Genomic DNA, 16,535 nt, shown 5'->3' on the forward strand with positions numbered 1-16,535 from the left:
GTAATCCCTAGAAGCTCTGGCATCCTCTTCTGGCCTTCTCAGGCACCTGTACTTGTGTGCACAGACACACATGTACACATATAAACATACTTAAAAACTTCAGAGTTGGGGCTGGAGAGATGGTTAAGAGCACTGACTGCTGTTCCAGAGGTCCTGAGTTCAATTCCCAGCAACCACATGGTGGCTCACAACTATCTGTAATGGGATCTGATGCCCTCTTCTGGTGTGTCTGAAGACAGCGACAGTGTACTCATATACATAAAATAAATAAACCTTTTTAAAAAGCCTTTGAAGTCAATGAATATATATGTGAGGGGTTTCTGTGATGGCATGTATGGATAGAGAAAAAATAATTAATTTGTATTAAGCACCTATTGTGTTACAAACACAAATGAAATCCTTCAAGGGACTGTAATTTCTTTTTTCAATGTTGGCTTGGTGTGTGTGTGTGTGTGTGTGTGTGTGTGTGTTGTATGAGTACATGCATGTGTGCAGGTGTTGTGAGCATGTATGAACATGAATGTGGAGGCCAAATGTAGTGTCCAGTGTCTTACTCTATCATCATCCACCTTCTTTCTTTTTTTTAAAAGATTTATTTATTTATTGTTATATGTAAGTACACTGTAGCTGTTTTCAGATACACCAGAAGAGGGTGCCAGACTTCATTACGGATGGTTGTGAGCCACAATGTGGTTGCTGGGATTTGAACTCAGGACCTTTGGTAAAGCAGTCAGTGCTCTTATCAGCTGAGCCATCTCACCAGCCCCCCCATCTTATTTCTTTTTAAAGATTTATTCTCTCTTCTTCTCTCCTTCCTCTCCTCCTTTCTTCTCTTTCTCTGTGTCTGTCTCTCTGTCTTTCTGTCTTTCTGTACTGTGCAAACCAAGGCATCGAGGCAGTCAGCCATCTTCCTCCGGCATCTCTGGTCTCATTCCCTGCCTTCAGGTTCCTGTCTTGAGTTCCAGCAGTGATGGACTAGAACCTGTGAGCTAAACTAACCCCTTTAATTATACCTTAATTTTAATTTCACCTTAATTTTGGTCCAGATTTTATCACAGCTATAGAAACTTTAATCCCAATATCCAACAGGCAGAGGCAGGGGGATCTCTGAATTGGAGCAGCCTGTACTACAGAGTTCCAGACGGCCAGGACTACACAGAGAAACTCTGTCTCTAACCCCTGCCCCCCATGTCACTCCTAAAAAAATGAAAGAAAGGAAGAAAAGCAAACTAAGACACACACATGCACATGCTGGTGCCTGAGGACAGAAAGGGGGGTGTTAAATCCTCTGAGTTTGGAATTACAGGCTGTAGAAAACCACGTTTGGAACCAAAACCTGGTCCTCTGCAAAAGCAGCAAACGCCCTTAACTGTTGGTCCATCTCTCCAGCTCCTCCACCATATATTTTTGAAACAGGGCCAGTCAAGAAACCCGGAACTCACTGATTCCGCAAGACTAGCTGGCCCTTCGCTCCAGGGATCTGCCGCTTCAGTCTCTCAAGTAATAGGATTACAGGTGCTTGCCGCCACCCCTGACATTTTACATGCATGCTAAGGAGACAAACTCAGGTTCTCCTGGTTATAGGACAAACATTTTTACTGAGCCACCTCTGCAACCTCGTTTGTGGGTGTGTTGTTTGAGATGAAGTCTAATGTACCCTGAGTTGACCTTGATCTTTTATGTAGCTGAAACTCCGAACTCATGATCCTCCTGCCTCTGAGTGCCAGAATAACACGGGCATGCACACTGTGCTTGGCCTTTTCTAGAACGTTAAAAGATAGAATACACAGGAACTTCTTCCCAGTGTGATTAATAAATACCCAGGCTGATGCGGCCTGGGCTTGCTCTGAACCAGCCAGAGCTGGAGCAGAGAGACAAGGCATCCCTGCACACAAAGGAGACAGTGCATGTTTGCTTCAGACGGGGGACATGCCCAGTGGGTACGTGCTTACTACACAAGCACGATGACTTGGGTTCAATCCTAGTGCCCATGTAAAAGCCAGGCAGTGCCAAGCACCCTTTGTCTCAGGTCTGGGGAAGTAGCGACAAGACGAGCTTGCTTATCAGCCGAGATAGCAGAAATAGTGAGCTCCGTGTTCAGTAAGAGACTCTATGTCAAAACTTAAGGTGGGTGCCGGGCAGTGGTGGTGCACACCTTTAATCCCAGCACTTGGGAGGCAGATTTCTGAGTTTGAGGCCAGCCTGGTCTACAGAGTGAGTTCCAGGACAGCCAGGGCTATACAGAGAAACCCTGTCTCGAAAAAAAACAAACAACAAACAAACACTTAAAGTGGGGAATCGAGAGATGATCCAAAAGTTAAAAGCACTGGCTGCTCTTCCAGAGGGCCGGGATTCGATTCCCAGGACCGAAAGGCAGTTCACAAACTAACTGCAATTTCAGTTCCAGGGAGAATCTGCCCGCCCTCTTCTGGCCACCTCAGGTACTGCATGCAAATGATGCACGGACAACCATGCAAGCAAGACATCCATACAATAACAGATCTTGAAAAAAAGGCAGAGAGCGCAGAAGACACCAGACATCTACCCCTGGCTCTGTATACTGTATACATGCATGTGTGCAAACGTACATGTATATGTATCGTCATGGGCACATACATACACAAACATGTGCATACACACTCATGAGTACACACCAAGAAAGAAGGGAGGGAGCTGGAGTATTGGACAAAGCCTGTGGCTCCGGCTTCCTTGCTGCTATCAACTTAGTCACAGGCTCCTTACACTGTGTTAGCTTCTTTTCTGTTCCTTAAAGTCAAACCACACACTTTATGAGAGACACGCTGTATACTTTGTCTCTCACCTGAAAAGGAACCAAGCAGTCCCATCTCTGAACACAGTGCTGCCCAATGACCTGACACCAACTTCTCCTAAAGCTCAGGCCAGTGACCTAAGTGTGTTTTATGCCAAAAGTCAGAGTTAGGAGCACAAAGTTCCCTTCAAAATTTCCAGGTTGTGTAAAGAAATAATTTTTCTGAGGGAGTCTCTTGTCTTTTGAAACTTTTAATTTTTTTCCAATGCATGCAAAAGAATATATATCGCCACTCTGGAGCAAGAGCAATAACATTAACCACCCACGATTTAGCACGATAATGGTGCTAAAAAGTCTGAAAGAAGGGGCTGGAGAGATGGTTCAGCGGTTAAAGCACTTACTGCTCTCAGAGAAGATCTGAGTTAGGATTCCAGCACCTATTTTGGGCAACTTACCTCCCATAACTCTAGCTCCAGGCATTTCCTTCTAGTTTCCACAACCACCTGCACCTTTATATACACCCTTGTGTGTACACGTGGACACACATGCACTATTTTTTTTTAATATGAAAAAACTCGCCGGGCGGTGGTGGCACACACCTTTAATCCCAGCACTTGGGAGGCAGAGGCAGGTGGATTTCTGAGTTCGAGGCCAGCCTGGTCTACAGAGTGAGTTCCAAGACAGCCAGGGCTACACAGAGAAATCTTGTCTCGGAAAAAAGAAATAGTTGGGAGTCAAGAGTGGTGGTACATGCTTTTAATGGTATTAAAGTTGGGAAGCAGAGGTAAGTGGATATCTGTGAGTTCGAGGCCAGCAGGTCTACATAAAGAGTTGGACTGGGGATATGGTGTCAATGACAGAGTGCTTGCCTAGGATTTAAGAACACCTGAGTTCAATCGCCAGCGTCCACCCGCGGAAATAAAAGAAAAACAAAATCATGGTCCTGTTTTCCAGCCATTAAGCTCCCTTAATCCATGGAGCGTTCAGGAAGATCGGGAGAAATAAAGCAGATTAGAGCCTGACTCTTCTACCTTTTCCAGAATCACAGGATGCAGTCCGCAGGCCCAGCTTTGCCTTTCTTCTTTTGGTCCTCCTCAGCCTCCATCGGAGGACCCACCTCTCCAGACTCCCGGAATTGGCGGAGTTTCCTGGGCTACTGCGCAGCTGTTCCCGGTCGCCCTGGAAACGGACCAGCCAATCAGAGCCTGCGGCCCGGACAGGCGGACGCGGCGGGGAGCTTCCGCGGGTTCGTGTTAACCGACAGCGATGCTGAAGGCTAAGATCCTCTTCGTGGGCCCCTGCGAGGTGAGCCAGGGTTCGGGAGCTCCTTAGAACTGGGGTTGTCCACAGGAGGTGCAACTTGGTGCCAGCGGCCCCAGTGAGGGCGGCGGCTGGCGGCGCCGTGACCAACGGAGCTGCCAGGCCTTCATCCAGCCCACCCAAGTAGTAGAGGAGAATATTGAGGAACCCGGTTCTCAAGGCCAGCGGGAATGAGGGGCTCCTCATGACTCCCCCTCTCAACCTTCCGTGCAAAAGGAATATGTCCATGGGATTAGAAAACTGGATGTTTTCAATATAGGGACTTGGAGCAAGTGGCTATTAATATGAGGGATTCACTATACATGTGATTCACACTATACACCAAATTAAAGTTCAGATGGACCAAAACTAAACATGCAAATAAGTTAACTGTAGAAGGAAGCTGGGCGTAGCGCCCCATGCCTGTAATAATACCAGGACTTAGAAGGCAGGGGGAGGAGTATGATTACAAATTTAAGGCCAGCCTGAGCTACGTGTTGAGTTCTGGGACAGCCTGGGCTGCAATGTTAGATCTCTTGAATAACAAAATTAGATAGATAGATAGATAGATAGATAGATAGATAGATAGATAGATAGATAGATAGATGGTAGGTAGGTAGATAGATAGTAGATAGATAGATAGATAGATAGATAGATAGATAGATAGATAGATAGATAGAAGATGAATCCGTGAATCAACTAGATGCTTTTGTTAAAGTTCAAACCCCTGAGTCCCAGCTCAGAAGGTTTTGATATTTGGTGACAATGTCTTGCTACGCAGCTGGGGCTGACCTTGAATTCAAGATCCACTTACTTCAGCCTCAGTTCTGAGAAGAATGTAAAAATTCAGATTTTGTACACAGTAACTTTTAATAATATGATCTTCATCTGAGGTTATTGGCTCGTGGACCAAACAGGAGAACCACTGTACATTCATAGGTGACTGTGTGGCGAAGATAGGTTTTTAACCTTAAGTTAGGAGGCTGGGGGTGTAGCTGGATGATAAAATGTTTGCCTAGCATACAGGAATCCCTGGGTTCAGCCTCTTCATTATATAAAACCTTCATGGTGGGACATACCTCAGTTTCAGTGTTTGAAAGGTAGAGGCAGGATGATTGACAGTTCAAGGCCACACCCCCAGCTACAATGGCAAGTCTGAAGCCAGCCTGGAATACATGAAACCTGTCAGAGAAAACAAAATTATAATCTTGAGGTAGGGAAGTTGCTAAGTATGCACAGGAGCAAAGAAGGATTGAGCCGTGTGTGGCAGTGCAGGACTGTCACTTCAGCATACAAGACACTAAAGGGTGCCACAAGTTTGAGGCCAGTCTGGGCCACATAGTGCTGCTTTTGAGGCTAACCTGGGGCAGAGAGGAGGAGAAGCCTTAAAAGAAACGAGGGGCTGAAAAGCTGGCTTGGTGATTAAGAACACATACTGCTCTCACAGAGAGAGATCTGAGTTTGGTTTTCAGAATCCATGCCAGCTACCTCACAGGTTCCAGTGCCAGGAGACCTGACACCTCTGGCTCCTGTGGGCACAGTTACTCAGCATGCACAGACCCACACACGGACTGGACTTAATGGTGCGTGCACTTAACTCCAGCACTGAGGAAGCAGAGACAAGTAAATCTGAGTGGAGGGTCAGCCTGGTCAACATAGTGAGTTACAGGCTAGCCCGGGCTACATAGTGAAACTCTGTATAAAATAAAATAAAATAAAATGGAGAGCATGGTTGTAGTTTGGAGAAAGTTTGCAGACTTTGTCACAAATCTGCGGTTGGTGATTCACACATAATTTCATCATTTTCAAGCCTGAAGCAGGAAGATTGGTCCCCAGCCTGGGCTACATAGCAAGTCCTTCCCTCAAAGCAAGCAGTTTAGAGCACAGCGTATAATTGCAGAGTTCTGTGCTTCATCTTTGGTTACTTGGTGGTCTGGGGTTTTTGTTGTTGTTTTGTTTTTGTTTTTGAAAACAGGATCTAATATAGCTTAGAATGACCTTGAACTCCTGATCCTCCTGCCTCTTCTCAACCTCTCTACCCCTTCCCCTCCTTTTCTTTCCTTCTTATCCTTCACCCCATCCCCTTCTCCCATTCTGTAGAGTTTTAGCATGGTTCACTCATGGTTTAAGAGATTGACTTCTGAGGAGAGAGGACCTTTGTTTTCGATCCAGGAATATACAGGATGGTACAAACACAGAGAGAAGAGCTGAAGAGCACATCATAGCTCTGAGGGAGGGATGGGTAAATGGGGGGATGGATGAGTGGATGGCTGAGAAGATGGGTGAAAGGGTGGATGATGGATGATAGATACGATGGGTGGATGGGTGGGTTGATGGATGGGCATGAGTGGGTAGTTGTATAGACAGGTGGGTAGAGTGAGTGGTTGCATTGATGGATGGATGGGTAAGTGGATGTTTGATTTGGCGGATGGATAGATAGATAGATAGGGGTGAGTGGGCCATTGAGTAGACAGGTGGATGGATGGAGGGTAAGAGGGTGGTTGGATGGATGGATGGATGGATGGGGATGAGTGGGTGGTTGGATGGAAAGATGGATAGATAGGTAGAAAGCTGGTTTGGGTAGAGGGTTCAGAAAGGCTGTCTTACTGTCTTGTTGACTGTTTATAGGAAAGGTGATGCTAACATGATACATATGGAGAAATGGGTGGCTGACTGGTGACCCAGCCAGCCAAGAGTCTAGAAACCTAGGACTCAGCGTTACTTCTGATCCTCTTCATGACCTCTTATCTGTAACAGACTGACTGGCTGAAACTGTGAGAAAAGCAGAAGAAGTGGTGGGTGCTGCTGTTGCTGGTTGGTCTCTGGCTTTCTGTCCTCAGATAAGTTAACTGATTCCCAGCCAGGCTGTAAGGAAAGGCATGCTAGGACCCAATCCAAGCTGTACCCATTGTGCCAGGGCAAGACAGTGTGCTTCCAGACAGAGAGAGTTCTCTGTCCTTGAGATCTCAAGGAGTCATGGCCAGCATTTCATCACACCTAGCAGCCCAAGCTAGCCTGGAACTTGCCTGCTTGCTGCCTAGCCACCTGTGTGCTAGGGTTGCAGGTGTGTGCCAGCATGCATGGTAGGTGAGGGCTCCTGTATGGTTTCTCTCTCAGCTGTATTTGCTCTTGCTTTTGCAGAGTGGCAAAACAGTGCTGGCCAACTTTCTCACGGAATCTTCGGACATTACTGAATACAACCCAACACAAGGTGTGAGGTGAGCCTGCCCCATAGGAGTCTCTGAGGTAGCTGTGAAGCATCATCCATTCCCTCCCTTGGGTGCTGTGCACATTCTGAAGCCACTTCCTAATCATGGGGCCTGCTATGCTGTTTGTGTTGTCAGGATCCTAGAGTTTGAGAACCCACATGTCACCAGCAACAACAAAGGCACGGGCTGCGAATTCGAGCTCTGGGACTGTGGTGGCGACTCTAAGTGAGTTTCCTTTAGCACAGCTCTGCTGACTGACAAAAAACAGGGTCATGTTTGTTTGGTTTAGTGGTAGAGCATATGCCTAGAAGCCCCCAGTGAGGGGCTGGGGGTGTGGCTCAGTGGTAGAGCACTTGCACTGTATGTGTGAAGCCCCCAATGCTGTAATAATAATAATAATAATAACAACAACAATAACAAAAATAAACATTGAGAAGCGAGGGTACCCTACAGCTTTTTCCTGACTTCTTTTCCACATGTCAGGTTTGAGTCCTGCTGGCCAGCCCTGATGAAGGATGCTCATGGAGTGGTGATTGTCTTCAATGCTGATATTCCAAGCCACCTAAAGGAAATTGAAATGTGGTATTCCTGCTTTGTCCAGCAACAATTCCTCCAAGACAGTCACTGCATGCTTGTGGCGCACCACAAACCGGGCTCCGGAGGAGACAAGGGCAGCCTGGCTTTGTGTAAGCACCCTCGCCTTTCTTCTCCTGCTTTTTGTCTTCAGTGTTTGAAGCTTGTGTGTGTGTGTGTGTGTGTGTGTGTGTGTGTGTCTGTGCACACACGAGGCTGTGTGAGCACAAGCCTAAGTCCACATGTATTTAGAGACAACAGATCAATCTTAAGTGTCATTCTCAGGAAAGCCATTCACCTTGGCTTTTTTTTAACTTATGTTTGTGTGTCTGCCTGAATGTATGTATATATACCTCTTGGGTACAGGTTTTCATGGAGGCATGAATAAGCAGTAAGGAAGCATGCTTGCCTAGAATCCCTGAGGGAGTGGCTGGGGTGTGGCCCAGTGGTAGAGCCCCTGCCTAGAATCCCCCAGTGATGTGGCAGGGTACAGGTCTATGACAGAATACTTATCCAATATATACAAGGTTTGGGTTCCTCCTCTAGTACCACACAAACAAAAACCCAGAACAAGGACTTGCCAGTGCCTGCTTTCCTATTGCAAAGGGGCAGGGTTTTTTGTTTTGATTTTTTTTTTTTCCGAGACAGATTTTCTATGTAGCCCTGGCTGTCCTGAAACTCACTTTGTAGACCAGGCTGCCCTTGAACTCAGAGATCCACCTGCCTCTGCTTCCTGATTACTGGGATTAGAGGTGTGCGCCACCACCGCCAAGCTAAGGGGCAGTTTCTTAAAACCATTTTGTTAAGCAGGTTAAGACTTGAGATGTTCAGCACCTCACTGCATGTGCTAGCGCATGCGTCTAACCTCAGCACTGGCAAGGCTGAGCAGGAGGACGACCAAGAGTTCTAGTTCTGGGGTACATTGCAAAATCTGCAAGGGAGGGAGGGAGGGAGGAGAGGGAGGAAGCAGAAAAGTGGTGTCCCCAAAGCCTGGCTTGTCACAAGCGAGAAGGCCTTCCTTGTTGAGCCTTCAAGCCTAATCAACCTCCTTTCCCCCGTGCAGCTCCCCCCTTGAACAAGTTGAAGCTGGTGCATTCCAATCTGGAGGAAGACCCCGAGGAGGTCCGGGCGGAATTCATTAAGTACTTAAAAAGCATCATCAACTCCATGTCCGAGAGCAGAGACCGCGAGGAGATGCTCATCATCACCTAGTCTCCCTGTGCCGCCGCCTCCCAAAGGACGCTGACCTCCTCGGGCAGAGCTCACATCCTACCCAGCCGCTGACACACCCTTCTCCTATGGCTGCACAAGTGTTCCTTATCCTGTAGCAGGTTCCTGGAAGAGTCAGGCATAGTGGCATACGCCTGTGATCCCAGCTATTAGGAGGCTGAGGCAGGAGGGTTGAGAGTTCAAGGCCAGCCTGGGCTACATAGGGAGCCCTTATCTTATCCCTTCCCCAGAAGCAAAAAGCTGCTCTGCTTGCCTGTCTCGACTGTCATGCATAAACATATCCTTCTGGCAGCCCCTAGTAATGTATTTTCAGGTTGAGCTGTTAACTGGTGATTAATGGGATGGAGTGTCCCCAAGTGCAGAGAGGGGACACGTGGTAGAGCTGCTGCTCTTGGGCTCTGCTGTTAAGCTTCAGCTTGGGGACAGTGAGATGAATCACTTGCTGCCAAGCCTGACAACTCGAGTTCAATCCCCGAACCCACTTAAAGGTGGAAGGAGAGGCATCTTACCCCACAAAGTTGTCCTCTGTTTCCATTGGTAACGTGGCACTCCCCACAGCACATATACATACACAGTATAGAATGTTAAAGAGGGATCTGGCTGCAGAGATGCTCAGATTGCTCATGCTGAAGTCCTGAGTTCATATCCCAGCACCCACACTGGGCAGCTCTGGTTGTAACTCTAGTTCCAGGAGATCCAATGCCTTCCTCTGGTCCCGGGGTACGAGCCATATCAGCATAATGCTCACACAGACTGTATTAGATACGTTTCTGTTGCTGTGATAAAACACCATGACAAGGCAGCTCATGGATGACTTTATTAGGCTTACAGTTTCAGAGAGGTGATAGTCCACCAAGATAGGGAGATATGGCAGCAAGTGACAGGTGTGGTAGTAGGGACAGAAAACTGAGGCTCATACTGAACTACAAACACAAACCAGAGAGCAAACACGGAATGCCATCAGTCTTTGAACACACAGAGCCCACTGCTGTGGACATAATTGCTCAAGCAGAGCCACATCTTCTAAACCTAGACTGTGACATCAATCAGGAGCCCAAGGGTCTGAGGGACATCTCATTCACACTACACACAAGCACAAATAAACATAAACCACTTTAAAAAAAAACAAACAAACAAACGAGTGGGGTGAGTTGTGTGGTTCCACAGTGGACCACGTGCTTAGAACCCCACTTGGGTTGGGGGTGTGGTTTAGAAACAGCACTAGCTTAACAGGTAAGAGACTTTTGATTCCATTTCTAGAACAGAAAAGAAAAAAATTCAATACAAAGTGTCTTTAAAAGGGGCTAGGAGATGGCTCAATTGGTAGAACCCTTGGCTTGCAAGCATGAGGCCATGAGTTCAGTCCCCCCCCCCAAACCTGTATGAAAAAGCTGGTCATGTCCTTAGGATCCCAGCACTGGGGAGGCAGAGACAGGCAACCTCTTGGTTTGCTGGCCAGCCGGCTTATGCTATCCTGTGAGCCTCTAGCTCATGGAAGATCTTTTCTCAGAAATAAAGATGTCATCTGGTGAGACAGCTCAGTGACCAGTCTCCTGGCCACACAAACATGAGGACTGGATTCAGAGTCTAGAACTCATGTCAGGCAAGTATGGCGACTGCCTATAATTCTAGAGAGAAGCTAAGATACAATCCCCAGGCAACCTGGCTAGCTAGCTAGACCAGGCCAGCTCTGGGTTCAGCTAGAGACCCTGACTTTTTTTTTTTTTTTTTTTTTTTGGTTTTTCAAGACAGGGTATCTCTGCATAGCCCTGGCTGTCCTGGAACTCACTTTGTAGACCAGGCTGGCCTCAAACTCAGAAATCCACCTGCTTCTGCCTCCCAAGTGTTGGGATTAAAGGTGTGCGCCACCACTGCCCAGCAGAGACCTTGACTTAATAAGTATTGTAAAGTGGGCCCACATGTGCACACACTCACATGCATATACATACACCAAGGCACATACACAGAAAAATAGATGTGGTGCCTGAATGGACCATCTACCAAGGCTGTCATCTGGGCTTCTTCATATGCATGTGCACACACATGCACTTGCATCCAACGGAACACTGGTTATCTTGGCACATGCTTGTACTCACAGCTGCCAGGGCATGAGAACAGGAGAATCTGGACTTCACGTCAGCCTCAGCTATATAACAATTTCCAGGCTAGCCTTGGCTATATGAGACCCTAGAAGTTTCTAAACAAACAAACAAACAAAAAAAAAAAACCCCAGGATCTATGAGATCTGCTGGTGAAAATACCGTGACAGAGGTCCCTAAGATTGGGCTCCACATTCCCTGCAGTTACCGTTCTTGATGGTCACTAACAGTAACAAGCATGGCTGGTAAGATGGCTCAGTGGGTGATGGTGTGTGCTAGCAAGCCTGTTGTTCTGAGTATCAGGAAAGAGCTAATTCCTGCCAACTCTCCTCTGACCCCTACACGCACACCCTCAGCATGCTCACAAGTATGTGTGGACATATGGAGAGACAGAAAATAATAAAATAAGAACTCCACCTCTATCTTTTGTCTCATTTTGAGACTACTCGATACTGGAAGTCAGAAGTCCAACGTTGACACATAAACTGGGTCCAAATCAAGGTGCCACCAGGGTCATACTCACTCTGGAGGAGCCAAGAGAATCATTTGTTTTTGTTGTTCTTTGGGGGAGGAAGTAGATCTCACTCTGTAGCCCTGGCTGGGCCTGGAACTCACTCTATAGACCAGGCTAGCCATGAACTCAGAGATCTGCCTTTGTCTCCCCAGTGCTGGGACTAAAGGTGTGCACCAGCATTAAGACTCTGTTTCCCACTATTGTTGGCTTCTCCTGGCTGTCTGCACTCCTCTGTGGCCACACCACCCCTGTAGTCCAAGGAGACCCAGCAAGAGAGACAGGGATAGGACTGGATCCTCTGGTCTTCCCTCATGATCCAATGGACATGGGGTAAAAGTGTCACCCAAAGAGACCAGAACTACTAAAGCACCAGCCACCATGGTGCTATAATTTGAACCTTAAATGTCCCCAAGGCCCATGTGTTAAAAAGCTTGATCATCAGCCTCTTGCTATTGGGAGATGGACACCTTCGTAAGGTCAGTCTCAGCAGGAGGCTTTAGGTCTTAGGGAGCATGCCCTCTGAGTGGATCATGGGATACCAGCCTCTCATGTACTTCTCTGTGGCCACCTAGGGGAGATTTGCCCCACCACCTGCTTCCACCATGTTGTGTCTCTTTCCACAGGCCTAAACACAAGCCACCACCAAATGAAACCTGAGGAACCATGAGCCAAAGAGCAACCTTTTCTCCCTTAAATTTACCTTGAGTATTTTGTTATAGTAACAGAAAACTGACTGACACCACTGGAAACAGCAGCAGGGTAAATAAAGACCCAGTTAGAAAATGACTGAGAAGTATCCTAGGAAGAACTACCATCATGTTTGTTTGAGCCAATAAGGTGACGGGGGTATTCTGAAGCACTGGCCGCTGTACAGAAGATGGTGCCCAGCTTACACATTAATTTGAATGTCCATTTCTTAAACTTGATCAGGCAAAGATCCTGGCGATCACTGCCTTCTATGTGTAAGGTCAGCTAAATTGACAGAAATTTTGACAAATTTTTAGGTCAGAGAGCACATAGACCCATGTTGTGTGTGTATGTGTGTGGTGCATGGCAGGAGGGGGTCCCTAGGTCTCTGTTTTAAAAACCAGAACTAAATGGCTGGAGCAGTGAGTGACTCAGCCATACTTGCTGCTCTTGCAGAGGACCTGAGTTTGGTTCCCAGCACCCTCTTGGCAGCTCACAAACACCTGTAACTTCACCTTCAAAGGATCTGATGCCCTCTCTGGCCTCTGTGGGTAGTGTGCCTATGTGGTACACATACATACACACAGGCAAACACTCTTACACATGAGAGGGGGGAGGAGAGGAAGAAAGCCAAGTCACCTGGTCTACAGAGAAAATTCAAAGCCAGTCCGGACAACTTAGTGAGATAATGCCTCAAAAAGAAGGCCGACGATATAGCTCAGTGTAGAGTGCTTGCCTAGAATCCTGTGGCGTGGGGCTGGAGACAAATGGTTCAGGTGTAAAGTGCTTACCTAACATGAAAGAGGTCCTGAATTCAACCACTAGACAGACAGACAGACAGACAGACAGACAGACACACTCACTAAATGAGAGAAGGCATTGTGAGTTTTCTGCTAAGTTCCTACTAGTAAAAACCTGTTTCAACTACACAAGAATATATATCCTTTTGGGAGCTGGGAAGATGGCTTAGTCAATACAGCATCCGCTGCGAGAGCATGAGGAGCTGAGTTCAGAAACATGTCCTCAATGTACAGCAGCATTGCATGATGGCGGCTGTTGGCACCAGCGGTTTCAGAGATGGACAGATCCCCACAGCCAAACTGATGACTTTCATTTGTGTGTGTGTGTGTGTATGAGAATGATGAAGGTAAGAGAGATGGCTTAGTGGTAAAGAGTGTGAGGAGCAGAGTTTTGATTCCCACCACTCACATGAAAGCCAGGCACTGAGGCACTCCTGGGGTCAGGGGCAGAGACGTAAGGATCTCAGTGGCTTGGTGGCCAGCTAGTTTAGCAAACCACTAAGCTAAAGATTCAGTAAGGGACCCTATTTCAAAAATATAGAAGAGAGACTGAGGAAGGGTGGTGGTGTGGGTCTCTGAACTGCAGGCACATGCATAGGCATGTGACCTGCACACATACAGGCCAGAAGAGGGCATCTGATCCATGGACTAGCCAGCAGATTATAGAACAAAGGCCATCAGTCATCCAAACTTCAGTCTTGCCCCTCTGGCCAGGTGGGTGGCGCTGTCTCTTCTGATCCCTGCCTCCTTAATTACCATCTCTCAGTGTGTAGCAAGAGAAAGACCCACACCCAGGCCTTGCATTCCTCGTGCCCTGGAGTGGACATCTAGTTTGAAGGCTAACTCAGAACAAGGAGTTAGGAGTTTTCACGATTGCTTCCTACTGAAGGTTATGAAAAAACAAAAACAAAAAACAAACAAACAAAAACCTACTGAAGGTTATGAAGTATGTATTAATCCTATTAGCACAGGTTCCTTTGGTCTACTTTTGTGTACAACAAACCTTACAGGAAGATGGCTGAAGACAGGCTAGCCAGGTACATAAGCTGGAAATGCAGTGTCTGAAGCCGCTCCAAGGGCAAATAAAAAGAAGGACTTTATGAGTACTATTTACTCAAAGTATTTATAAGGCAAATTCTGTGTTTGAATTCTCCTTAAAGGCGTGCCTAGTAATCAATGGACTACATTTCCTATAACTCCTGTGGCAGCTTCTCTTGCATTTCCTAGAGGGCTGTTCACCCTTGGCTCTGGCTCTGAGCATCCGTGGGAAGAAAATAATGGCACTGTATCCGTCAGTATTGTTTAAGTCAAATATCGTATTCTGTCCTTTATCGTTTCCCTAATCTGGTTTCTGTTCCTTCGCTCGCTGGCTTCCGGAGCTCAAATCATCCAAGACTGGTCTCTGTGGCAATAACAAAGATAACCGCGGCTACTCGGAGAAGCGGGAGGCTGCTGTCCATACCGAAGCATTCTGGGAGTTGTAGTTCTGGTTCCCTTACAGGCAACGGCTTGTCTTGCTCTGCCTCCTCCCACACCAGAAGTGAGCGTCAGGTGGTGGCGAGCGCGTGGACAAGGTGAAAGCTGTGAGGGTTAGCAACAGATCTGCGTTTGATCACCTTGCTGGTCACCGGCCGCCACCACCGCGGAGCCAATGAATTTTCTGTCGCGAGCCGGTCGGCCCGCTAACGGGCTTGCCGCTGAGAACTCTGGGAAATGTAGTTAGGCACGAGCACGCTGCCGTTAGTTGCGAGTCTGAGGCGGGAACCGCGGCTCCGCAGGTGTTCGCGGCTCGGATCAGCCTTCCACGGTGAGGATTTTCTGCCGGGAAAATCAGGACCAGACTTAGGGCTGGATGTGCAGAAAACCCGGCCCTGAGCCGGGCGTCGCGCAGGCCACGTTTCCAGCCCTGAACCTACCCCACCCCACCCCACCCCACCCCACCCCGTGTTGTGCCTCTGGGTTAACCGTCTAGGTTCTTCACGTTGTCACAAATAGCAGAATGGATCCCAGTGATCGGAGCGAATCCACAGAAGGGCCCGATTGGAGAATTAGATGCTGTCCATGGGCTGGGGAGATGACTCAGGGGTAAGAGCTTGTGTAACCTTGAGAAACTGCTCGAATCTCCAGCAACACCCCCTTGCCCAACAAAGGGGGCAGGAACACAACCCACTTGTGGGTCAGAGACCCTAGCGAGGACTCCGACTCTAGGGAATGAAGTTGGAAGTAATAACTTCCCCTGGCCCCTGCAAGTGCGTACAAGCTCACAAACACATGTCAGCATATATACACCACACACAATAAATAGTGATGGGTGCTGCCCCAGCCATAGCCGTCCTCTATAAAGAAGAGGGAGCTGGGGTCAGAGTGGATAAGGCACCCCTATCCACAGTCTAGCTGGGGGCCGACAGACTGCACGTCTGCAGTACCTAGCAGTGTCTGCCCTCGGAAGCGCCACTGCTTCCTAAGAGCAAACAAGGACCGTACTCAATAAACCGCAAGGTTGATAGCTTGCTTTTGTTTGAGTTTTTTGTTTTGAGAGGATTTTTTTGTTTTCTGGTTTTTGTGTTTGTTTGATTTTTCAAGACAGGGTTTCTCTGTATAGCCCTGGCTGTCCTGGAACTCACTCTGTAGACCAGGCTGGCCTCGAACCCAGAAATCCACCTGCTTCTGCCTTCCAAGTGCTGGGATTAAAGGCACGTGCCACCACTGCCTGGCTTTGGCTCTGGTTTTTTTGTTTGTTTGTTTGTTTGTTTGTTTTTTGTTTTGTTTTTTTCGAGACAGGGTTTTTCTGTGTAGCCTTGGCTGTCCTGGAACTCACTCTGTAGACCAGGCTGGCCTCAAACTCGAGCTCAGAAATCTGCCTGCCTCTGCCTCCCAAATGTTGGGATTAAAGGCGTGCACCACCACCGGCCGGCTTTAGTTTGATTTTGTTTTGGTTGTTGCGTCTGTATTTGGGGGAGGGCATATAGTGGTCAGATAGAACTTTCTGGGTTCAGAATTTGGTCACTTTTGCCACGTGGGTCTTGTGCATTGAACTCAAGCTACTGATCACAGTTACCTGCTGAGCTATCTCACCACCTATCTTTTTTTTTTTTTTAGGTGTTTGTTTGAAACAAGGTCTGTATATGTAACCCTAGGCTGGCTTGGAACTTGCAGTCAACCTCCTGCCTCAGCCCCCCAAGTCTTGGGATTACATACTGACTTTAGGGGGTCATGATTAAAAATAAATAAATAGCCAGGCTGGTTGCACACGCCTGTGACTCCAGTGCTCGAGAGGCCGAGATCAAGGCTAATTTGAGGCTAGCCTGATCTACTTAACAAGATCCAGACCAGGCAGGACTACTTAGCCTTGTC

At 47.6% G+C, this 16,535-nt stretch overlaps 1 protein-coding gene across 2 annotated transcripts; it reads left to right on the plus strand.

Moving 5' to 3' along the window:
* Nucleotides 1-3,944: 3,944 nt before the first annotated feature.
* On the plus strand, nucleotides 3,945-9,372 carry Ift22 (intraflagellar transport 22). Of its 2 annotated transcripts, none has more exons than XM_031338282.1 (5): nucleotides 3,945-4,075; nucleotides 7,211-7,287; nucleotides 7,414-7,503; nucleotides 7,762-7,964; nucleotides 8,915-9,372. In XM_031338282.1, the coding sequence occupies exons 1-5, from the start codon at nucleotides 4,037-4,039 to the stop codon at nucleotides 9,061-9,063; spliced, it is 558 nt and encodes a 185-aa protein (XP_031194142.1). In that variant the 5' UTR covers nucleotides 3,945-4,036; the 3' UTR covers nucleotides 9,064-9,372. The 2 variants fall into 2 exon arrangements, with proteins under 2 accessions (XP_031194142.1, XP_031194143.1); XM_031338283.1 differs by having other exon boundaries at nucleotides 4,039-4,075; nucleotides 7,211-7,280.
* Nucleotides 9,373-16,535: the final 7,163 nt, after the last annotated feature.

This window comes from Mastomys coucha, unplaced genomic scaffold, assembly GCF_008632895.1.
Source record: "Mastomys coucha isolate ucsf_1 unplaced genomic scaffold, UCSF_Mcou_1 pScaffold22, whole genome shotgun sequence".
NCBI lineage: Eukaryota > Metazoa > Chordata > Mammalia > Rodentia > Muridae > Mastomys > Mastomys coucha.

What these genes read in the sequence shown, in the direction of transcription:
- Ift22 (XM_031338282.1), top strand. Translation starts at nt 4,037, where the DNA reads ATGCTGAAGGCTAAGATCCTCTTCGTGGGCCCCTGCGAG. An exon ending in AACCCAACACAAGGTGTGAG is followed by an intron (nt 7,288 to 7,413) that starts GTGAGCCTGCCC and finishes TTGTGTTGTCAG; the next exon opens with GATCCTAGAGTTTGAGAACC. An exon ending in GACTGTGGTGGCGACTCTAA is followed by an intron (nt 7,504 to 7,761) that starts GTGAGTTTCCTT and finishes TCCACATGTCAG; the next exon opens with GTTTGAGTCCTGCTGGCCAG.